Here is a 25528-nt window from a genome sequence, read left to right as displayed (position 1 = left end):
GAAAGTGGTTAAAGGTGAAACTGTGGGTTTTCTTATCATCCTATCGCCATTTCATTACTATAGATCAGTATTTGTTTAATGGTTGTTTTATTCTTCCTTGTTGAACATGCACCAACAATGTAAGTAATTTATCATTTCCCCAAAATAACGTCTTCACAAGTCAACTAAGGGACCTGTGTTTAGATACCAAAATCACATCGTTTTAATTTTGTGTCTTTTCGTTTGCTTTTGATGAGTAAAACCAACTGGGTTTTTATTATTTTCTGGCAGATCGCATCCTCCGTCTAAGTAATTTAAGGTGTTTGTGGAAAAGCTGACGAACTCATCATTCGTATTTAGAAAAAGTACATAATTAATCATTTGTTTTGGCATAGACTCCCACGAACAGGCATTACAATCACAGTTTTAAAATTGCTGAAAATTGTTTTTCTTAAGGTTGAGGAAAAATGTCTGGAATTAAGTAATTTAAACTCCATAAAATCTAAAGCTCCAGTTTTAATAATTCCCACAGTTCTCTCGCTTTACTTTAAAGCCATGAGGTCTACTCTGATTTCATTACGTTTGTTGACCCTTAATTGTACACAGCTATGTAGTAATGATGCCCTAGAGGGATGAAATCCTTTCACAATATTACTCTACGTGAGGAGTAAGTTTCACAGTCGTAAGTCAGTTGTTTCTAGCTTTTATCTTTCATATTTCTAGACTTTAGCTGTTTCCAGTGGTCTTAAGTAAAACTCGAAAAACAATTTATTCTGTCAGCTCTGTTCTCACTTCATTCCGAGACAGTTTTGTCAAATATCACTGTCCCCGAGGCGTTACAAGAGTAAGTTGTAGTGATCAGGCACTTGAGCAAATATTGCGCACGAAGAACAGACAAACGCTATGGAAAATGCCAACAGGAACAGGCGATCTACCACGCGCGAAACGAAAATCCAAAAGCTACGATTTGCGATATGCTCGTCGTGGACCATTTCACAATGAGCTAGCTCTGTGAGCCCATCGGCAATCTTCGAGGAACTGTCCTGATTGGCTCGTTGCATGACTGCATGATGTGTTGGTGAAGACAAGGAATTGCCGCCTGGGGATCCAAGAGGTTTTGTCCCAGAGAGCTTTCTGGCCTCGAGAACCATCAGATCTGCTGATCGACCAGGCACTCGAATGGGCTGTCTTTCTATTCTTTCCCTTGGTTGACCCGAATTAATACACAGAATTCTGGCCAAATAGTGAAGAAACACCACTCTGACCCACTGGGGCATCTCGTACTTTTTGTAAAGATTCAGTGAGATACAGTTTGCGACTAGTGCACCTCCAATTTGGCACATGGAAATGAGCAAGAACTTAGTGAGAAGAGGGGAATTGTCCGAAGTAACAGGAACGCTGTCAGATACCATCAAAATAACGAACGACAGAGCTAAGAAGGATTCGATAACCAGAGTCACTCGTTCGCCGATCTCCGGTGGCAGAACAAATGTCAATACAGCTAAGGACGTTATAACCAGGCACGGAATGATGATATTGTAGAGGAAAAATCCTGGTTTTCGACGAAGATGAAGGGTGAATGTGACATCTGGATAGGGCTCCGGGCAGCAGCTGTATGTAATAGAACACATAATTACAAGCCAGTAGGATCCCGGTGCCATGTGCAACGTGCTTGAAGGACTGGCATGCACTGTCAAACTGACTCATATTATTAATTAACTCATGGCATCAGCTTTCAGGCTAATTTATACAAAAGGATATTACGAAACTGTTTCTGATGCATGTTGGTGCACGTGCACGTGCTTGTGCGGTCCTCATGATAACTTTACTACAGAAATTTTTGAACAATTCCCTCCGACATAAACAGTAAACCCATTTCCTACCTTGTCAATAAAAACAACGGGGAGGAAAAACATTATTGCTTTAAGTGCGATTACTAAAATAGGATATATGCAGGTCCACAGTGTTAAAAAAAAGTGGCGAGGAAAGAAATAAACGAAAATAAATTTAACATGAATCTAAATAAAAACTAATTAAAAGACGAAGAAACTTTTGAAAGCATAAAATGAAACAGAGAGTCAGCCATTTGTAGTTGTGTTCAGTGAGCTAAAATAACGGTTGTGTTTCAGCGACTTTCGTCATCGGTTGCAGTTCTCTTGTTATGCACGGTAAGTATTGAATCACGTCTTGAGATAAATCAGACTGTACGTGCGGTACATTTCGCTCTTTTATAGCATACGTCCATCAGCCTAGTTCAATTGCAACTATATAGTAATCACTATGACTTAAGTTCATTGTAAGGAAAACACGTCCTTTTTTTATGAGGATACTTTCCTTTACAGGTTAGGGAGGATTTCTACCTTGTTTTTCCAATTCAGTTTTATGGGCAAAGTTTCTCCGCTGAATGGAGTTCTGAGCAAATTATGTGACGTTGCAAACGGATCATTTTTAGTTTTAAGAAGAATTAACACCATGCATTCAGTATTACTTTTGTCTCAATGAAGTGATCTGTGCAGGATTTTTCGACTGATAAAATGATCCTCCGCCGTCAATGAAACCGTTTCTAATTCGACAGAAAATATTCTGACGTTTTTGACTGAATGGTACATTACCTGTATTTTGCCACGTTTCTCTTAGCCTTTGCCGAGATGAGTTCAAATTCTGAGCTCTTCATATAGAAACCAAGGTCTGCCGAGTCTCGCATTTGCACGATGTTTACTTCCAGCCCGTGGTAAGTCCAGGAACCGAACTTGAGTTCACACATTTGGTCGTCAAACGGGAAGTACGTAATGTCGATATTACAACCGCTTCGAAGGATAGTGGGCGCGAACCAGGTGCATCCTCCATCAGAAGTCAAGATGACTTTGGTTTTGAACAGATATAGAGTTCCACTTGGAAGCAACTCCTCCGCACTGACGAAAAACGATCCACAAATAAACATGTCAAACATTCTCAGAGACGCACGTCACGAGTATTTTTTTTTTTTTTTTTGTCTGGTATTTTGTTGTCAGGGCTCATGGCTTGTAGCAATAGAATTTACATAATTTCTGGGTCTATCTGTTTGGGGGAGGGTTGTCAGAGAAAATATGCCGAAGAAAACCGGCATTTTATGTTCTCCTCCTGGAGAAATTTTGTAGCTTGCTCATTACGGTGCCCCAAGCCATTTGATAATTGGCTAAAACAACAAAGAGGAAAGCGGTAAGATGATTGGGAATTAAGCTAATTACTCAGGCAATCTTTTCCCTTTGCCCTAGCAGTTTGCGAGTGCCCATTTATATTGTTGGGTTGAAATGTCACAATTTGGGTGCTGTATGGCCCGATAAGAAAGAGAATATATACTAGCCAGGGTCTTTTAATAATTAATCCAAATAACCCACGCACCAACAATTAGGACACCATACAAGTAATTTTTTTTTTTCTCTCCGTGTTTCTATCAATTTATAACAACACGAGTAATACATAACACCCTGAGAGCAGGGTCACCTCTCTCTTTTCTAGAAAGATCGAAGCGACTCTGCTCCTAGGGTACACGAGTCAAAGTTCGGGGGGCTGAAAAGCTGTTGTGGGAATACGAGAAAATCTTTTCTATTTCTTTTAGATAACACCACGAGACAAAGAAACGAAAATGACTCGTTTAGTGGTGTTAGGAGTTCTCAAGTGGAGTGGACAAAAACGAATTATTTCTGATTCCTGTTATGTACTTACTTGTTGTGAAGAACAATGTCAGGAAGCCAGACTAATTTGGGGCTGACGTTAATTGTTTTTATTCCGCCATACTCAGACGCATTCCACTTCAGGAGATGATTGTTCCAGTTCTAGTCAAAGTAGAAAGCATTGCAAGAAAATAAAAGCGTTCGACTTGCCAGACTCTGGATTTAAACCTTTTTTGCTATACAGCATGAAAGGAGGCAAAGATGCTGCAAAAAATCATCTACGCACTAGGCTAAGATCCCCGTTTTGTGAAATTTTTTCTTTGCAATTTTTTTCTGGTTGAAACACATGATGTAAGGGGATACATTTTGACCTCGAATTTCCTAGAGCTGAATCAGGTCAACCAGGCCATGTGTATAGGCTTTGATAGGGTTGTGCTAGCAAAAGTAGCATATTAGCAGTGCTCGTATATTTCTAAAATTATGCGGGTAATGATTATGGTAGTTTTGTAAATTACACTCATTTTGGCAAAAAATAAAGAAATTATACTTCTACTTTTTACTATAATTTGCTAAGAACACTTCATAACTATGCAACAAACAAGAAAATGGCAAATACATGTACCTCACTGTATACACTCGCTGTATCCACTCGCTGTCGCGGACGCCATCTTGGTTACCCGAGCTCTAAGTTATGCGCATGCGTTGAGTCTATGGAAAGAGTCCTGGGTCAATTCCCGTGGGACCCAGGTCCCATGAATGTGACAATAACCAGACAAAAAATTGATTTTGTTACTTAGATTTGCCTGTAACACTGATCTCGGGTCAAAACAATTGGTTGTATGATCAATAGATGATGATTTTGTGCTGCAAAGCTGGCCAAAAGTGCAAATTATGCCAGCAGTGCTTTTTTGCTTCGGAAAATCGATGCTACATTATGCTAACACAATCCATCAAAACCTAAATGTATATATGACGTATAATTTTTGACAATAGGAATTTTGAAGATATATAAAAAAAAAAAACATGAAAAATGTCAGCGATGTTGAAAACTAAGTCAATTGAATTATACGTTTTGCTCAGGAATTCGTATTATGCCTATCTCACTTACCATTCTCACCCAAATATTGCTCACAAGAACTTGATCTTTTTCAATCTGTTATAGCAAGTAATAAATATTAGATGACAAACCAACCTCAAAATAGTCTCTAGATAAGATCTATGTAAGTATAGGCACTTCTTGACTCCCATCTTCTGATTCCATTTTCCACTCGACGACGATGAACTCTGGTGACGTGTTAAAACCGTTTACACTGGTAACTAAGCAATAGCTTAAAATGATTGACAGGATTTGTACTCGACTCATTTGTCAGCTTTGCTTTCTGACTAAGGCCTATAACTCTGCTAATGCACGTCAACTGTGCAATAAATTCACAGGCTTTTAAACTGGTAGTCAATCGCATTCGAGATCGAACTTTGACAGAGTGATCGGCACCCAACTTTCACTAGCAAAATCTCTCTCTTTTGTGCAGGTAGATACGTAATTAAGAATGATTAGGAGCCGGGATAACTTATTAATCTTAATTTTAAATGTCTTCAGTCCTAAAAAGGTTTATGTCAATAAATTGTTTACCAAGTCAACAATCTGTGTGTAAGCAATTCCAAATTTGACTTCAATCGGCAACTCTTTATCCTGTGCGGGACGAACATTTTTGTTGTAACCGCTGAATAGATCTCGCACCAGTCTCGCTTCGTCGTCATCTTCTTCTAAACCAGAATGATGAAAAGTTGGAGTTAAGCTACAAAATCGTGATATCTCAACTCTATTTAGACCGGGCTATTTCTTATCTTCTGCGATCGGGACAGGTTTTCACAACGCCTCCTGAACTTCAAAAGCAATGATTTGGTTTTTGTTTTGTTTTTTCAAGAGCAATAATAATATAAACGGGATTAGAGGGTTCATGGTGCGCCCCCGGTGTAAATATGGTTAAGAACGAAAACAGCTTACATCCGTCCCTAACTGTTAAAACAAAACTAAAGGTTACTGATAAATAATCAAAAGCACAGGAAATCCACAGCAGTTAGAGGAGTAGCTAATTAACTTTGATATGGGGACATCGTAGTCACTTTGAAAAGGCTGCCTCTTTCAACTCATGGGACAATTGTATACTTCTATGACACTGTAACATGACGTGGTCAAGGTAAAGATTAGGTTGAAGTTTTACTTTATTCTAGTGCTAGTTTTCTAATATTCGCCTAACTTTAAGTTACGGATTGAAGCTTTGTTGATTTTGCCACTACTTACCATCGTTGTCATTTCGAGGGGATTTATATACACTACTATTTAGCGCCCCCTGTGATAGTCCTTGGCCTGTTTTGAAAAGAAAAGAATCCTGAATTTCTGACTAAAAAGAAGATAGCAACAGTTACGATTACTTCCATGGTACCAATGACTGTGTCAGCTACTTACCACTACTGTCAGCGGAGAATTTGTGCACACTTGCATTTGACGCTTCTCCCTGCGACAGAGATTCGTATTCGCTGCCATTTAAGACAGCGTGAGATAATCCGATTCCTGTCATATAAGATAAAATTGTGTTACTAGATTGAACTCCACCCTATGTGTAGTTTGGGATCGGCTTTATGATAAGGGCTGTGTGGTTCGTGAACTTAAATTGGTAGAAAAAGAATCATGTTGGCTTTACGCTGTATCTACCGTTTCACGTTGTCTGAAGTAGGACCTGGTAAGAAGGCTGCATTCTAAATGCCAATAAAGAAATAAAGTTGCTAAAATTAAATTCTTTCTTTCCTATTAAATACGTGAATGGCTCTTATGATGCTGAGTCTTAGAAAGGGCTTTGTCAGTTGAAAGATCGGAGCAATTTGACAGTTGTCATTTAACAGTTTGACTGCGCGTTTTCTCACATGACAGTTGTTTCCATACGCACTATTTGTGAGCTATGTTTAGCTCTTATTAGCCAAGCAGGAGGTCTGTATGGGAGAATCTTGACCGAGGTCATGAGTACAGACCGAACGCAGTGAGGTCTGTCCAGACGACTGAGGTCAAGATTTTCCCATACAGACCGGTTAATAAGATGTTTATTACATACCCCGAAACGGTATAATCTGAGGAACGCTGATTTTAATATTCCACGTTTTCGCACCGTGCATTATGGAAAACATTCTTTACGATATTTTGGACCCCATCTTTGGAACAAATTAGACAAAACTGATAGAGAGAAGCCTATAATGTTAAGAGTTTTAAAAGCAGTATTAAGAGAGCTATCACACTTAATAGATAATCGTAAGAACTCAGGATATATGCTGTTAGGCTGCTTTAAATTTTACATTTTATATATATTTGATATCTTTTAAGCTTTTTAAATCTTACTAAGGTCATATATTTGATTTATTTATTTATTTATTTTTTTTTTAATTTATTTTTTTATACATTATTCATTAAATTGTAAATAATGTTAACTTTAGCTAAGGTATATTTTATTGTGTAAATAGTGTCCCCAAGTAGTTTTCATTTAAGCTAAATACTATTAACACTTTAATAAAGTCTTTCAGTCATTCATTCATTCATTCATTCATGGCGCAAACAAGAACAATTTAAGAGGCCCTGCACCTAAGAAACGACCGATGATTTCCGGCTAAAAAATAAAATCGGCCTATTTTTATCTCCCAAGTAGAGGTTACCGAATACTATTTAAAAATGAATTTCTTTTGTTTCAGTTTCGCTTTAAACCAAAAATATCGAGCCGCAAAGTTTTTCCGTCTGAAAGCAGCAAAATCAGGCCGAAAATAAGCCCCCGCAAAAAACTGTTTAGAAATTACTATCGCAACGCAAAATAATGAGAAAACTACACAGTGTTGAAGAAAAAGGCCTTTTAATGCAATATCATTCGATAAACATCAAAAAACTGCCGAAGCGATTAAAAAATAAAGTTTCAAATATTGCATACTAAATTAGATGGAGCGTTGGAGCTGATTTTAAAATAATTATTTCTCAAAAGTTCAACGCTTTTGAAAGCAATCACAGTGATGAATGAGACATTGGAGGGATACAAATCACGTTTCTGGAAAAACATTTTTCGGCCAAAGTATATTGACCTTGTACAAAGCGTTCAAAGTTACCGTTTTTACCGTTATCCTACTACTTCGGCGAAACACTTCTCTTTTGCCAATACGGCCATGGATAGCGTGTTAAACGGCACTTTAAACCTTGCTAGGCATTCAAAGACCGTCCTAAGTAGAAGGAAGTAGAATTAAAAGAGAAAGGAAGATGAAAAATACACAGAAAAAGAAAATAACTCGAAATTACCATCTGCTAACGAAAGTTGAATCTGGAAAATGTCGTCGCGTGACAGCGGCCATTGACGTCATTTGTATCAATAGCGGTGGAATCCAAACGAATGCACAAATAGGAAAACAATTTTTCCCGGCCAGAAAACGTTTAGTGGAACAATGTTATGTTATTTTTCACAAATGATGGTCACTCAAAAAGAAAAACTTCCCCAACCGCCACACCGTTTTGGCCGCAGCGTGATCTGAGTTATGGGTCACGACTTGATCTCTAGCCGCTGACCGCCCGAAGGACATTGCAGACTCGTTTTCCCACGCTCTTGCGACCTTTACGTGACAAATGACGTCATTGGCCGCTGTCACGCGACGACATTTTCCAGATTCAACTTTCGTTAGCAGATGGTAATTTCGAGTTATTTTCTTTTTCTGCGTATTTTTCATCTTCCTTTCTCTTTCAATTCTACTTCCTTCTACTCAGGATAGCTCTGAATGCCTAGCAAGGTTTACAGTGGCGTTTACCACGCTATCCACGGCCGTATTGGCAAAAGAGAAGCGTTTCGCCGAAGTAGCAGGATAACGGTCAACACGGTAACTTTGAACGCTTTGTACAAGGTCAATATACTTTGGCCGAAAAATGTTTTTCCAGAAACGTGATTTGTATCCCTCCAATGTCTCATTCATCACTGTGATTGCTTTCAAAAGCGTTGAACTTTTGAGAAATAATTATTTTAAAATCAGCTCCAACGCTCCATCTAATTTAGTATGCAATATTTGAAACTTTATTTTTTAATCGCTTCGGCAGTTTTTTGATGTTTATCGAATGATATTGCATTAAAAGGCCTTTTTCTTCAACACTGTGTAGTTTTCTCATTATTTTGCGTTGCGATAGTAATTTCTAAACAGTTTTTTGCGGGGGCTTATTTTCGGCCTGATTTTGCTGCTTTCAGACGGAAAAACTTTGCGGCTCGATATTTTTGGTTTAAAGCGGAACTGAAACAAAAGAAATTCATTTTTAAATAGTATTCGGTAACCTCTACTTGGGAGATAAAAATAGGCCGATTTTATTTTTTAGCCGGAAATCATCGGTCGTTTCTTAGGTGCAGGGCCTCTTAATTCGTTTAATGTAACTAGTATGTACTAACAGACATTTTGCTTTCGAACGGCGATGAGCTGAATTTAATTCTGCCAAAATTTGCTCGTCCTCTTTATTTTTTTTCTCTCGTAAGGCTTTTAGGCACTTCCATAAATAAATATTGTTAAATGAAAATGGTCAATGATTTTTCATTTTAGTTTGCAACTTTTTTACTGCAAAACATTACCGGGAAAAATCTAGACCGCTTCCAATATCGACTTCAGCCAATTCGTGAATTTGGTAGTTCCCAGTCCTTGTGAGACAGAGCTATATAATGATACGTTATAATTCCAGGGGTTTCACAGCTAAGCATTTCTGCTTGAAATGAAAGACTCTGAAACACTCTGCTCTTTCATCGCAAATTTCACGAGCAAACTGACTAAAAAACAAGTCGCGTTAGACACAACACCCTTGCAAAGGTTTCAAGTTTCAACTCGCTAAGTTTGTTTCAAAGGCCTCCAAAATCTTTATCTCCTGTTTTAAGTGTCCACTAAACCAAGTTTCATCTACAGGCGTGGTGGAGGTTCAAGAAGGCAATGGAAATAATGGCTCTGTAATTCTTATTCTCTAGTACTTTTTCACTTTATCTCAAGGATGAATATTGAAAATGTTCTGTAAAGATAATTTTGAAACTAATCTTTGGTAAAATATCCAAGATGGTGTCGAGTCATGTCTAGGATTTTGTCAGCATTCTTGAATTATTCAGTAAAACAATCAAATCCTGTGATGCTATTGCCATGGCACGACCGTCTATAAAATGTCCTTTGCAAGACACTTACACATGATTTTAAAAAATCTAAGTCACAAGTCTAAACAAGAGATTATCAAGATAAGATAAACCTGATAATCTTCTGGTCTAAACCAATTAAGGCGTTCCTGGGAAATAGCGATGATTAATTTAGCCATTCGGAAGCAATGTTCATTCAATCATTTCAGTGATAAGTAATAATCGAGTTCCCGGTTCCTCGACTCAGCAGATTAATAATTTACGACTAAAAACAGTTGAAGAAAAATACTTGTAAATTTCAGAAAAAAATTGCAAATTTCCTAGAAATGGCTTTACAATTTTGCTATTTTAAACTTTTTAAAGTTTACAAATTCTATCGTAATGGTTGGAACAACACGGGAGACCTGGCGTGGTCTAATTATAGTGAACAAAGACGAGAAGGACAAATCAGCAGCTTTAATTCCGCGAACGTTTTTCCATAAACGATTTGACGAACAATTTTTTTTCTCCACGCTAAAGGAACTGACTAAGTCCACTTTGGAGTGAACAACAATTATTGCGTAGATAGCTTTCTGAAACGGGATTTTGACGACAGCGGTATTCCTTGGCTGAAATAGACCCCCTACGGCGAGGAGATGTTGCAATTCCCCACAAAGTGATGAATTGACAAAAACCAGAATAACTTTACACGTTGAAGATACAAATGCTATTTGTTTACTTTCAAAATTTTACCAATACTTTTTGTGAATAATGGCAAGGCGATCTCGAGTTTTGTTTGCTTCATCAATTAACCGAATTCCACTCCTATGTCCAACAATTAATCATTTATAACGTCAATAGTCTGAAGATATAAAAATATAGTCAGATATTTAATGGTCCACTCAGTGAATCCTGAATGCCTTTCCGCTGATTTTTTTTTTTTTTTTCAGGTCTTCCAACCCGATTTAGCCAAATTCTTAGTTTATTGTCAGCTTAAGCCGTCGCCTTCACATTAGATGGAAAAATATGTTTTTTGTACTCCATGTTGTCTTTCACCACGAAATGTTTCTGTCAAAATCGAGATGGGTAGTTCGTTTTTTTTTTTTTAAATAAGTTCGTACTTCACCGAAAAAGTGCTTGAATTTGTACTCTTTGAAATGAAAAAACATTGCCAGCTGAAAAAACAATGTGTTCAAAATGGATTTAATTAAATTCCTAAATCGTTTTAAGGCGAAGTGCTCTAAAGCAATTCATTACGAGTTTTATTTCAATGAATTCCGTGTGTAGACTTTAAAATATACAACACACAACGAAGAGATAAGTTTAAGTTTCCCTTGGCATCACATCGTAAACCACAATCAAAACATTTTTTCAAATTTGCATACTTGTGGTGGTGCGTTCATCTCGTTTTCACATGAACTGCGTAAAGCGATGTTAAATAATGAAAAAAAAAACCCTGAAAAAATATCACTCCTTGAGGTTCGCAATATTTTCACAACACTTTTATTCCCGTTACAGAGCAGAAGTCGAAATGAAATTTGCCACCAGCCTAGCTGCGTGATTCAATGTCAATTTTTCAAGCAGCAGAGATAATCCATTAGAATAAGGAAGGCATCTATGCTCACTTACCACAAAGTGCATTTTGTAGTTATGGTTCAACGTAGGAAGCAAAAAATATTTCTTACCTGGAATTAGCAGAATCACGTAAAGGATATTGAATGTATTTTGGATCATCATGGCTCTTGATCGCATGAATTCGAAAACTTCTCTCGTGAAAAGGACTGAAACGTCCGTGTTAAACTGCAGGTGAAGCAGTGATAATATGGTGGTGGGATTGGACTGAGTTTAGCTTGATTCCATCTATAAAACCAAAAATTGTGAATTATTAATAACAGCCAGCTTTCTTTTCTTTATCGTACTTCACTCCCGGTAGCATTGTTAATAAAGCGTAGTTTTTATAATCTACACCTTGCGTCCAATATTTCAGTCAAACAAGTCAGTCGAAAATTGCTTTTTCCATTCATGTATAGAATCAGAAAAAAAAACAACGCAAGCAAGGCAAACTGTATCACTAATTTGTTAATCTTCCACGGATTGGAAATAATTCATGTTTCCAATTTAGACTTATTTGAGAAAGAAGATTTAATGCAATATGGAACAGCTTTTGTGCTCACTCAATTTTCATGTCTTGGATGAAAGAACCTCTAATGTTTACGTCAAGCTGCGTCGGTCAATAAAACCAATTGCAACGTTTACCTTCACGTTTGAATGTATTATATTAGCTTTTCAGCGCTGAAAAGAAAAACAAATGTCTTTTTAAGTGTGAATTATTCAGATGAAAATCCGCATGGGCTATTCTAACAATTATAAAAAGAAAAATTGTGATAAGATCTTGATTTCGTTTGATCAATCTTACCAGTTAGATATGTCCCCTTTCGTTTGGCTAAAAATAATTCCGTTCCGGTATGTTACACTTTCTGTTTCTCTTGTGTGGCAAATAAGGTAAATAAACCAACATATTCGGTTGTATGTTATGCATCGGTAACACACTTGTGGTAACATGCAATCAATCAAACATAAACCCGAACAACATGGAAGTATATTCTACCATTATTTTTATTTTTATTATTCTCTCAGTGATAATTTTCAACACAGGTCTCTTTTATATTATGTACAAAAAAGAGAGTTGAGTGGCAAGGAAGTCATGTCATTTCGTTCAGATTTGCTTTTAGTTAGTTATCCTTGGAAATGATTTGTGTTTCGTGTTCTGGCAAGAATCGCGATCGCCAAAGTTTACGCCAAAATCAAGTTTTTTCTTCTGCTTTTGCTTGTCGGATTACGGTTGGCTAAATCCCGAAAGAAATACCTTCAATAGTGAATATAATGATTTTCAACAGTTGAAACCTTCCTCACGTAAACTCAGATGCGGTTATAGAACTATCGTAACTTGGGTCAGATACAAGTAAATATCAAAGATTGATTCATGTCACTTTCATCAAGAAATTTATTTTGTTTGGTTGGATTTTCGCTGATTTGTTCATCAACAAAGGAAAAGTCGAAATATGAATCCCTCGATTTTCAAGATGTAAGGGATGTGGTTTGTCAACAATACTATGGAGAGAAATTCTATTGTTACGCTGCACTGTTGATAAAGTAACGATGACGATCGTTTTTTATCTGGTTGTTGATAATCGTTGATCGCAATCGTTGCTCAGCTTCTAACAACTTACTACTGATATGAGAAATATTTTTTAAACGTCGATAATTTTGTGACAAGGAGAGCAGTTCATTAAACTGATCGCTCAAAGGTGCGAATGGCCTGGTGCGAGGTCATGTTAAATACGCGTATGAATTAATTCAATAGGAGACACCAACGCTCAATCGTTTATGCTCATTTTTTTTAAATATTCGATAAGATATTCCGATATTTATATTTGTAATTGTATAACAAAAAAATCAACGTTTTAAAGAAATATCGAGTAGTTTTTAGGTATGTAAAGTTCGATAAGAACGAAAAACAGAACTGTTGCTTTCAGGCTGAAACTCGTGACTGAATACATGAAAGTGAGCAAAAAGTAATCATAGATTGACGACATTAACTATAGTAAACACTATGAAAAAATACCTCTCTTGCTGTTCACAAACGCTACTGTTTAAGTGAAGTGCACTCATCAGATTTATACTTGTTTCAAGTGAATGATTAAAATGTGAAACAACGCGTAAATTATAAACAGTTTTGAAAAAAAGCGGTGGGTTTACACAGGGAATTCTTAATAAGAACGTTAATTATGATGTTTTGTGATAATTTACTCAAAGGAGGTTGACTCGGTGTTAATGTGAAAAGTTTGGCCCTTGTGATCGGTTCAGTACTCAGTTGCAAGTCGAAATTTGAACGATATAGGAAAATATGACTAAAGTCCCTGTTCAAAATATATAACCACATCTTTAATTTGTATCTACATTGCATGATTTCCGAAAGACGATGTTTCAACAACAGACATTTAGAAACGCTATTTTGATCCTTTTGTTAAATCCCTCATTAGCAGGTACCCGGCAAATCCATCCGTTCAATCATTTCATTTTCTGTTTTCAAGGTGTTTCAACAAAACACTTCATCTTTGGCACGGAAATTTATGGCAGAAGCGTGGCGAGAATGCTGGGCTCTTTTGACGCTTAATTTCAAAGATCTTTACGCCGTTGTCCTCTTTTGAAGAACGTTTCAAAGGCAGAAGTTCATCAATCTGGTATTTCAGGTATTGCTTGATTCAATACAACTTCTGACTGAAGGTTGAGCCACTTTCAATTTAGTTAAGACGATTTTGGAAATCACTTTTAAGCCAAGTGTATAGCAAGTATGGGCCATCAAATTGCTATCCAGACGGACACTTGCTTGAACCAAACGTTCAAGATGTATTCAAAAGGCCTGGATAAACGTTATGCTCATTTAAGTATTAACTGCGTGCACCCCGACTGACAGACTAAGACTTAATTAAGTTCACCATTTGGTTGGCACCAACTAAGAAATCATAGGTAAAATTGATTTTTTAAAGAACTGAATTCTCTTGACAGTTACAATATTGTCAGCCAAGATTGTCTCACATTCAAGTCTGCGTAATAAACCGCAATCAAAATGTAAGAGAATTTCGCCGACAGGTAGAAAAGAGGAGTTCTTGTTAAAGTGCCGATCTTGTGCGGTGGAGGCATGGTGTGAAAATTTACATCAAATTAAGAATGTCAGTTTCAAAGTTACTCCGATCCAACAAATAAGCGAATTGGTAGAATTGTTAGACCTAGCAACGTCTCATTTAATATAAATAACAGCTTAACACTTTTCAGCTGTGGCAGACGAAATTAAAAATCTTAGAGTTACAGTGGATTCTTTCATCTTTTTTTCAAATCCTGCTCTATACCAGGGTATAGAATACCAGTTTATATTTAGCTCTTAGTAACCGAGCAGGAGGTCTGTATGGGAGAATCTTGACCGAGGTCGGGAGTACAGACCGAGGTCAAGATTCTCACATACAGACCGACTAAGCTCAGTTAATAAGATTTTTATTATATGGCAAACAAGAAAAAATTAATTCGTTTAATGTAACTGGTTTGTACCGCCTGACATTTTGCTTGCAAACGGCGATGAGCTGAACGTAATTCTGCCAAAGTTTGCTCGTCCTCTTTACTTTTTTTCCTCATCAGGCTTGGGACTTCCATAATATAAATATTTTCTGGAACTAATATTTTGGAAGAAAATAGTCAATATTTTTGTATTTAGTTTGCAACTTTTTCACGGCAAAATGTAATCGGTCGAGATGCCGGTCTAGATGGGAAAATCTAGACCGCGGTCAATATCGATTTCAGCCAATCAAATTCGTGAATTCGGTAGTTCCCAGTCCTTGTGAGACACAGCCATATAATGATAAAAAATATTTCTCGTGGTCTACTGCAAATAAAGGAATATGATTGGCTCCCCCGTCGCTGACTATTTGTTAATCGATCACGCGCGTAGTCCTATAATGGTCAAATTTTTCGTTATTGTAGCCAAAAAAAACCTTTCTATACAAGGAGAAGCTGTATAATTGTTAAGCGGTTTCTAGCAAACCATTGTCGACCTCCTAAAAGTTTGCATTTTATCCTATGAAAGCATAGAACTGCTTATTCGTGCGTCTGTTGTGCAGACGAAAAAAAAGGCCGGCGTATCGTTAGATGTACTCAAAACCTCTTGATGAAGTTTTTCCTGACAGACTATGTATTTCTTGTATAGAAGCAGTCACATGTAAGCGTTTGAATGGCATGCAGTATATAAATTAAAGAGACAGTGTTCTTGTGGTGGCATGCAATGAACCGCTGTGTTGCTGCAAGAGTTCGGACATCATAGAAAATCTTTATGATATAAATTGATTAGATAAAGAAAGACGGAGTAAGGAATTAACCTTCATTCCATTGACGAGTCGGCGTCTGTAGGATGTCTACATAGTTAAGGTTTATACAATTGTCTAAATTTGATGTAATAAATGCTGCACCCGTTGCTCCGTCTCCATATCCGCCTGGACTGAAGACGCGTCGTATTATTTTGTTAGGCGCGGCCCGAAGATTTGAAAACTGTCGTGATATTGGGCATCCAGAGAGAAAATTGGGAATTTGTGGTCCTCATCATTGACGGTTAGGACTGACTGAGTATTTAGGAAAAAGGAGAAATAGATAAAGAAATCATTAGAAAAATAGTAACAAAATGCACGCGCACAGCAAAACTAAAACCTACCGTGCCAAATATCGGCTTTGTTTAGTTCGGATTTTGAAAGACAAGTGCAATCTTTTACCGGGAGATGTTGATTTGCCATTTTCATTTGGAATAGAATGTACACAATTTACTGCGAGGTACCTGAAGATCATGTTTTTTGGTGCTGAATTTTATTTGAAATTTGAAACAACGTTAGCGTAAAGTTGTAACAGTGTGTTCTTTGTTATCGTGCATGCCTTTCAGCTTAGACCGTTCCGAAGCGGCAAAGTGCCTAGCGATCAAATGTCAGTGACCAACTTTAGTATAAATAGCTGATTCTGCCAAGAGGTTAATAATACGATCTCCTGGAAAACTGAACACGATGTCAAGCAGATATCAAGAATAAATAAAATGGCGTCACCTGCGTGATGCTGTGTCTATGCACTTCCAAACTTTGAACACGAACATTGAAAAACATGGGCGACTACTAGTAAGAAGAAGTCTAATTTCAGCTTCAAAAATAAAAGGAATAAATGGGATATTTCCAATACAGAAATAACTCTTCCTTCTACTTTTTTCACACTTGCAACAAACTGAGACAATTATTTTTAAGAACATCGGAAGCAGAGCCGAACACGTAGCTCATACCTTAAGTAAAACGCATTTCGCCGGGTTATCAGGGATGATTTTTTTCTTTTCTTTTCTTTTTTTTTTTTCACCTAAATAAATCACGTAAAACTGGTCAAATCGACATTACGTTTTCATTCTGTACTTAAGTTAATTCATCTCTAGCCTAGACCCCATGTTGGGTTTATATTGATCTATTGCACGTATCAGCTCAAGCTGTTGTCTTTTTCATAACAAGTCCAGCTTTGATAACCAGCTGTCAAGGAAGACTTTTCGGTATAAAGTGTAAATTTTGATAACTTTAAAGATAATTACTTACATTGTAAACTTACCAAAAGTGTAGATCGATCCTTTTTTTTCTTTCCAACACATGGTCAAACAGTTGTTAACACTGAGGCAAAGAATCCGAACGTAATGTTTGCATAAATTTGTTTTTCGACTGGGTGAGATTGAAAAAACTGATATCTAACAAATTATAATTATGCAAGTCATTGCAAGCATATATATCTTGCTTCATTATTGGATAATTAATGGACATACTTTCACACTTACTCTTCGAGGCGGAACAAAAAACCTTCGTGACGCGAAAAATAACAACAGCATCAAATTGAGTCATGTAACGCGCTAAAAGATTTCAAGGTGTTGCCTTAACAGCGACTCAAGGTAAGCCTAAAAATACAATATATATCAAATCAATTCCAAACACTTAACAAACCATCGATTCGACAAAACAAGCTAAACGCTTTTCTGAACAGGGCAAGCCTAAAGCCTTTCATACCGAGAAATTTAATATCGTGTTTTTTCAGTTTGATGCCTCTCGAGTCTTCCTTGTTTTCTTTGTTGATTTACACCAGTGTCATTGAAGAGTATTGTTCGACGAAAGAGTACATTTTGGCACGTCCTGGCACTTTACTTAATCGATTCAGTTACGGATTATAAGACCATTACAACTGCAAAAACACTGGGCTGTCGATTCATGAACACTTGAATATCAACACCATATGCCATTGACATTATTATTTTCAATAGAGCTGTCACTAATTCACCATACCGAGAGCATTTCACACGGGACTTTATATTGTTTTGCACAGTGATAGTATGTTATTAATTATTACTTGAGACAGAGCCACAAACTTCCATTAGGAGTTTCGCGTAAATGGCAGATAAATCACGCAGTTAGGATTGGAAGGTACCCGTTGTCTCTCTTAAATATCAGGATTACAGGTAAAACTGTACTGTAAGTATAAACTCAAACAGTCAAACCTAAAAGATGAACGTAAAGTACATTCTATTTAATGATCTTATCTCCCCGGAAAATGATTGGCCAACTTGTAATGTATGAAATATGTGTAACGATACAAACTGACGTATCATTTATTTATACCATAACACTGGTCAAATGGCTCACAGTTTACTAATAGCAAGAGATCGGAAAGTTTAGGATGCTTTTTTTTTCTTCCGTTAGCTGTATTATCTGACATTTCAAACCTCAAAGTGTCTTGCCTTGAGATTGCGAGACGTGCTGTAAAACCTACCAATTAAAGTGCCTTTTGGCATAATCGTTCGATAGAAGCATTAATTTTAATTGTGGTAAATTCGCGGGGTTTTGGAATTCATTCTTGCATTGATTATTGGAAAACAGATATTTTTTTACCCAAAAGCTTCCACTGTGTATTTTCCGGTTATTTAATTGGATAAGATAGTTACTGTTCGCGGAATTTAAAGCAAGGGAAAAGATGTCTATTAATCAGGCACGCTTAAGTTAGCCAGATATCGGTATTTTGTGGTATAACTGAACAGATATGTTTAGTGATATCTTCCCCGAAGTCTGACAACAAACCTTTGGAAGTACGACTTGGCCTTACCGGACTTATGGCACGAAACTTGACAGTTGAGAAATGACAGAAGTTTGAATTTGGTTCATATTTAGCGAAACGACAGGACATCTCTGTCCCTTATTTCCAAAACACTCATGCTGAACTTAATTTGATTTGTGAGTTTACAAAACGAAAGAGACACGATTTTGCTGAATTTCAGCAGTTCTGACACGTTATTGCATCATATCGCCAAAACACAAAAAAAAAATACACTACCAGCTATAATTACAAGATTTCATTTGAAAGTGCAACATTGTTAACGACATCTTCATACGGAAGAGCAAAGAGCTAATAAATGTGAAAGTTGTTCTGTCAGTGTGCTCTGCCTGAGCTGGGCACACGTCATTTAGATCGAAAGGGTTGTGTAGCTAGGTTTGCTGATAAAGAAGACCCCAGAAATGTAATTTATTAATTATTTGAGGCTTATTTCTTGTTTTTACCTTAAGAAAGGTTGACTTAGTACAAAAAACAGATGTCAGCAGGGTTTCGAATATTTTTAGCTTCTGGCTGCGCTAATAACTTTTTTGACGTCAAACATGAAATGAATTTCACGTGCAGAGGTAATGCTGTTGATCCTCTGATGTTTAACCAATACAACAAAGAGAAACATTAGTTTACCGTGTTAAGAAAATACTCCTCCAATTTTATTTTTAGTTCGCTAGCGTAGAATGTGAAACATTTTTGTTGTGAAGTTCCACGTTCTGGAACATGCAATGAACATTTGTTTTGTAAAACCTGCCTAACTGCTTGTAAAGGGTGAGTCTGCTACAAATAATGTCTTGTTTCTATGTTGTCACTCCATTGACTTTATAGGAGAAATCACAACGAAAACAGTATTTGCTGTTTGAAATTATCCCAAATATACATTTATTGTTTTTCTGGACGGTCCTTCCCTATGAGGATGACAATGATACTAACTTATCAAAACAGACATGGGGGAATTTTTGCATTTCAAAAGTAACCCTAAAATGTTGATTTTAAAAGATAAACGTTGAGCGAAAGCTGCTGATCTGATTCGCCTTGATTCCTCTATGATTTCGTTGCTTTCCAACCTTCCTTTTTCTTCACTTTTTTCCTCAACATAATTAACTCCGTACATTGACATACTCGAACTGCTATAGATTCGTATTTAAGAATTCAAAATTCTAAATATGGGGTTCAGAGCCAACTTAAATAAAAAATTTAAGATGGCTCTGAACCCTTCGTCAAAAGTTGCGTCATATCCTGCTAATCGAAAATCAAAAAAAAAAAAGAAATGGGGGGGGGGGGGTCATTAAGGATTATTTCAGTAGGTCATACCAATGCTATGGTAACCTATTGTGGCACCACAATTATAACAATGTGTTAACCAATGATTGAGCAGTTTTCTAGGTATCATGATTGTAGCATTAACTGGACTGGTCATAACGACCCATCAAAAGTCTTGGAAAGTTCTGGAAACTGCTTTGAGCCACCTTAAACAGGGACGTACGCTTTAAAGTTCCATTCCAGATTTGACTGTGATTTGCCGTAAAACAATAAAAAGTAACCGGAAGTGTACAACGAAGGAACTCGATTCAGCACTAGGCATGAACCGAAAGTCTCATATTTTCGTTCTTTTAATCAGAATTTCTCAGGCTCGTCCATCTGTGTTAAATGATCTGTGACGCAACTGAAACAAACACCAGACAACATTTCTATATTTTTCGATCGTAGTGATGTCCTTTTTTGAATGCTTTTTATTAAGTGGTAAGCTTTTGTTAAAACTAGACGCTCTGATTGAACTTTATAAGTATATATTGAACACAATAAAAATAACTAAAAGAATCATCAGTATATTTAACAAAAGAGTCAAGCTTAGTTATTTACTATTCAAGTCTTTTCGTTGAGTAGCCTCTTATCAAAATCTGCCATTTGCATGTTGTTTACCTCGACTTCGAGGTTCTGTTCACGAAAACTCTTGACTTGTTCAACATCTGAGGTGTTTACCTCAGTCTCGTAGTTTGTTGTTAAGAAATCAAAAGTTTTGTCAATATGTTCGTAGTTTGAACTCATAGGTGGCTCATTTGTTAGGGTCAGGATGCACTTTGCTAATTTGGCTAGCTTTGTATATGTGAGATGAGCGTATAAGGCGTGATTCTTTTCCAAAGTTTTCTGTCAGTTACGTTGCCATTAAAAGTCACTTTTCTTGACGCTAGTTTTACTTTCGTCCAAAATTCATACTGGAGCCTATATACAATCGGCCGATTTTCCTCACTTGTAATTTTGCTCTTTTGAGATAAAAGAGAGTAAAAGCAGACAGGGTAAAAGTCTGCTTCAAATTCTTTTCATTCTCCGGTGCAATCATTAAAAAAACGGTCACCAGTACTTACAAAATTATTTTACCGACGAATCCCAAACAAATGGTAAATTTTTCACCATTTTACTATTAATTAGACAGGCATTTTTTATTAAAGTTTATTAGAACTTTATCTCGGTTTCAAGCAATGTTTGTTGTTCTCCAAGAAAATGCTGCGAAGCTCTTGGTTATATCTTAATCTTGTAGTTCCTAAATCGATGGAAAACCAATCGCTTTTCCGTGACTTCTGTTTTAGCTCATGAAAAACACGCAGAAAAAATTACTGTTTGCCTTTTACTCTCGAAATCGCTTGGCTGAAAATATTCATATTTACATTTTCAGGTTACAAAATAATATGAAACGCGACTTACATTATCAAAAAGACTATGTTTCAATCTTTTCTTTCTTCCATTTGCTCTGGGAGTAACTCTGACGGACACTGATTCAGACTTCGTTGAATTCCATATACATTTAGGCGAGCATAGAGGAGGTTTAGACTAGTTTCTCAGATTTCATTTGCTATCTTGCTAAATTAGATACTCGATTGATGAGTTATCTTTCGATCACAAACACAAAAATATTTTCCATTTAGATATGAAATTTGCATTTCACTTCCAGTTTTTCAACATAGTTTGAACGAAAGCAATCTATGGACTGCACTGAGAAACACCTATGCTCGGACAAATTAATAATGAATGAAAAAAAACTTATGAAATTCTCAAAATGTAAACAAAAATGTCTAGATATCTCGAGTATAGCAAATCAACTGAACACCACACCAAAGTTTAAACAGGTGCACATGACTCAACACAGTCGAAAATTGGAGTTTCATCTGACTCAGGTGTTCCTTTGAAGAACAAAATAGGTTCATTTAGTAGCAAAAGAAAAAACATCTTATTTTATTTCAAGAGTTTCTTATCCCCTTCCTCTCTCTACCGGCAGGTGATCTTAGCTCGTTTGAATATCTCAGCTTCATTCCAAATTTAATTGGCTTGCGATCTGTGTTTTGGTAACTTTTGGCAATTGAACACTCAGTTTTTCGTTACAAATAATTTGGTCAGGTAAAACGGGACTCTAGTATTATTAATAATATGGTTATGCAGAGAATTCGCTATTTTAGTTTTGGTCGCAAAAACGTTTGAAAAGTTATCGGAGTGCTAGATATTTACTGACTTCATGAACTTTATGATACTAAAAATGACTTTTGAGTTATTTCGTCTATAAACTAGTTTTTTTTTCACCTTGCATGGTCTCACCTAGCTACAGGTAGGAAATGGTTTCTGTAGATGTGCTTGCGTTTCAATGTCAATTCAGTGCCATAACGACCGAGCTGATTTTACAGGCAAACATTTAGACTTAATCATTAGGTTTGAACCCAAAACTATTGGATTGAGCTATTAATAATGCTGTCATTTTAATTTCGTAGATAGAGATGCTAGCCATTGAATGGTAACAGCTTTAGATTGAAAGCCGACTTTAAGTTACAGGTCCAAGACTGATATTGGACTTGGGACAAATGTGATTATTAAAGTATGAGACGTGGTAGGCCATATGTAACGTGGGTGGCCATATGTAATTTTCCATCCATTGTTTCCATTCAAATGATGGGACAGCGCAGAACAGTGCAAAATCAGATTATAGACGCAATCCTGCGTACTTATTCACCCACGTTTATATCTAGGATCATCATCTAGTCCCCTTGAGAGAAGTTTGGCCTCATAAATGTTGCAGTAAATGCTTGTCTTATTGCCTCATTATGTAACATTATGTTGCTGTTTGTCTCATTTGCAAATGAGACAAACAGCTCTGTCGTCCTTACCCAGTTCTATGACCAGCTCACAATAACAAGCAAAATTTTCATTTTAACAAACGAAAGTCTTAACAACAGCCGGATGAGATAAAAAATCATGGAAGGCAAAGGTTTAACTCTATATTCATAACACCAACCGAAATAGTTTTTCGAAGTTTTCAAACTTTCTGTCCTTGAGGGGTCTTTAAGGCTTCACTGAATGTCGTCATTCACTGAGTTTCGCGCGTACTTTTCGTTTTTGGACGTGAGTGAGTGAGCACTGTAGCTGTGTTAAGTTCCCAACAAACATGATCACTCGGAAGCAAATTCATTAGCACTTAAAACTTACTTTGACAGTCGTTTGTTAACTGATATCAGTATGAGCTTTTCGCCTCACATTCTGTGCATGTAGCTAGCCAACATCTATTTAGCAAACAATTTGATAATTCACGGTCACTCAGTTGGTTGAGATTCTCGGGTGAAAGTTTGAATTAGTCTTCCAATTTGCATTTAAAACGGTCTGTGTTAAAGCGTCTTTTGACTCACTCGACAGTTGTATTGGCTTTCTTGTCTTTATATGCATTTAACTATTATCTACCTTGCGTGTGACGCCCGTTATATTCCGGTCGTGAGAAGTACGAAATTTGGTTATCACTGTCTTGCTTACTTGAGAAAGATCCAGTCGTCCTAAATCGAGTTATATGTTCGTTTAACCAATTAGCTGGTCTTCCAAGACATGCCTGACCATACACGTCGACGTTTCACTGCAAATAACAGAACATGGAATTGTCGTTACCGATGTCAGACACAGCGAGCTTATAAGTGTGCATTGTACGTCTTCTGGCCGTTTATTTGCAACGCTTATTGACTCTCAAAGCAAACAATACCTAGGTTCGTCAACAAAGAAGTGTTTAATACAAAGTCGATAACGATGGAACCCTCTGGGATTTTGCCTTGTTTGACCATCATATTATTATTACGTTGTGAGTGTAAACAAAGCGTAATAATTACTACATGGTGAAAAGAACAAATGTAAACAGCAGTTGAGTTCAGTTGGAAATCATACTCATATACATTTTAACACGATAGAGTACAAAAATAAAACAGGAATCAACATTTGACAGGCATTATATTGAAGACAATTGGTACGAGACTTATAGCAAACGTATCATCAATTAGTTTTCAATTTAACATCCGACGGCGTCAAGTGTATGACTTTACTGTAATAACATAAGCCACAATGAAATGTTATTAAAATTCGCATGAGCATAACGCAAGAAACCGTCTTTACTTTGAGAAGAGGTTCGTATTAATTGCGTTTTGCTTGATTGACTCCCAGCTCAGCAAACCCAAAAATTAATTAAGTAGAGCTTAGTGTCAAGAAAGACGTTTATGCCTTCAATTATAAATATAACCTTTTTATTGGCAGCCACACATTAAAACAGAACAAAACCAAGTAATCAAAGACTCTTTTGAAATATGACTTAGATAGACTCCCTGGCGAGTTGCGAAGAAAGCCTTCGGTTACTTCGCGCGAAGATCACAGCCGAGAAGAACACGAAATACTACTGGACTATGAACAACTCGGTAACTTTTGAGCCACTGAAGATTGGGATTGATAACGAGGAAACCGTTCAGTAAGGAACAAAGGTAATGCTAAATTTGTTAATCTTTATGAAAAGCAAAAGGATTTTTCCAATCGTTTTTTAATAACTTGGAGATTGTAGAATAACCAAGTTCTATCACCCGGACAGCCGCTGCGGAAGTCAGTTCGCGGCAGAAAACTCGTGACATCTTTAAAAAAACATGTTGCAACAGATAAGTCGCTTCTTAATTAGATTTTCTGAGAAATCCAAGCCTCACTTAGTCTTACTTGATAACGTTTAACATTCTTGGCAACATTTTTTTAAATCATCTAATTGTTTTTTTTTTCCCATATCAAATGACAGTGGAATTACAATAAGCGTCTCTGTGGTAATCAATGCATTAATTCAGTTATTTCTACTTATCATGCATCTACACTTTCCTGAGAAGTTTGATCGAGATAATATATCGGCAGATAAAGCCAAGTTTTGTTCCGAAGAAATGAGCAACAGTGCAACTTCAACCCGCAAACGAAATTTGCGACGGCAACGATCAAACTGTGTAATCAGTTATTATTGGCTGCCAGAGTGACGATGGCCAAAACTTAACCGAAATCTTGGGTTATTATTATTATTTTTTTTTTTTTTTTAGTCTTTCTCTCTCTCTCTTAACATCTTTGGTGCTCTGAATTATTTCAAACTGAGAAACTTGGAATTGATAGTTATCACGATGCAATGTAGTCCTCTATATGGACCTCAAAGTGTGCCGAAAATTGTAATTAGTTTTCTGTTTCTTTCTTGGGATGTAAAAGCTCAAACCTATTGTACTTTTCTTAGCTTTTTATTGCGAACAATTAACCTTATCGTCCTTTAAAGTTACCATCAATAACAGTAAACTACCTTCTTTTAAAGAAAAAACGTTTTGGTTCCTAAGCACTTCTCTATAAATTATGGTTATTTTTGAAGTATGTGCGAAGTACGCTTACTAATCCCATCTGGCCTGAACTTTTCTTTGTTCGTAAGCCTGTAAGGCTTGGACGAGGGGGATAACAGGTCCCTATATGTGATTCCCATGAAAACGGTTTTCTGATTCTCTATCGTGAAAAAAAACAAAACTGGAAAAAAGAACTTGCTCAGTTGAAATTTGCCACAGTGCACAAGACAATAGGATAAAAGAATCTAGCGGCCAGCATTTTATTCTTTTAATTTAATGTCCTGTCTTTGTTTTCATGATGCGCGAATATGCATGGGTAATCAAATGGCGACGAGTGAACTGATTAGGAAATAATTTCAAGCGCGTTTTGCCAAAATTCTACTAATTTTCCTCTAGGTCTAATTTGCCTCTA

At 36.7% G+C, this 25528-nt stretch overlaps 1 protein-coding gene across 1 annotated transcript; it reads right to left on the bottom strand.

The window, feature by feature from the left end:
* Positions 1–70: 70 nt before the first annotated feature.
* LOC110065374 (neuronal acetylcholine receptor subunit alpha-10-like) lies at positions 71–23535 on the bottom strand. The gene is made up of 9 exons (XM_089274246.1): positions 23198–23535; positions 11461–11635; positions 6100–6204; positions 5935–6000; positions 5263–5396; positions 4741–4785; positions 3685–3794; positions 2592–2891; positions 71–1590 (listed from the first exon to the last, which is right to left on the bottom strand). The coding sequence occupies exons 2-9, from the start codon at positions 11525–11527 to the stop codon at positions 816–818; spliced, it is 1602 nt and encodes a 533-aa protein (XP_089130372.1). The 5' UTR covers positions 11528–11635; positions 23198–23535; the 3' UTR covers positions 71–815.
* Positions 23536–25528: the final 1993 nt, after the last annotated feature.

This window comes from Orbicella faveolata, unplaced genomic scaffold (genome assembly GCF_042242905.1).
Source record: "Orbicella faveolata isolate gen_17 unplaced genomic scaffold, um_ofav_v1 contig_1, whole genome shotgun sequence".
In the NCBI taxonomy this organism is placed as follows: Eukaryota; Metazoa; Cnidaria; class Anthozoa; order Scleractinia; family Merulinidae; genus Orbicella; species Orbicella faveolata.
Note: the sequence above shows the minus strand (reverse complement) of the source record. Positions and strands in the feature narration are given on the sequence as shown.

What these genes read in the sequence shown, in the direction of transcription:
- LOC110065374 (XM_089274246.1), bottom strand. Translation starts at nt 11,527, where the DNA reads ATGCGATCAAGAGCCATGATGATCCAAAATACATTCAATATCCTTTAC. An exon ending in CGTGATTCTGCTAATTCCAG is followed by an intron (nt 6,205 to 11,460) that starts GTAAGAAATATT and finishes CTTATATGACAG; the next exon opens with GAATCGGATTATCTCACGCT. An exon ending in AGAAACGTGGCAAAATACAG is followed by an intron (nt 1,591 to 2,591) that starts GTAATGTACCAT and finishes TATTACATACAG; the next exon opens with CTGCTGCCCGGAGCCCTATC.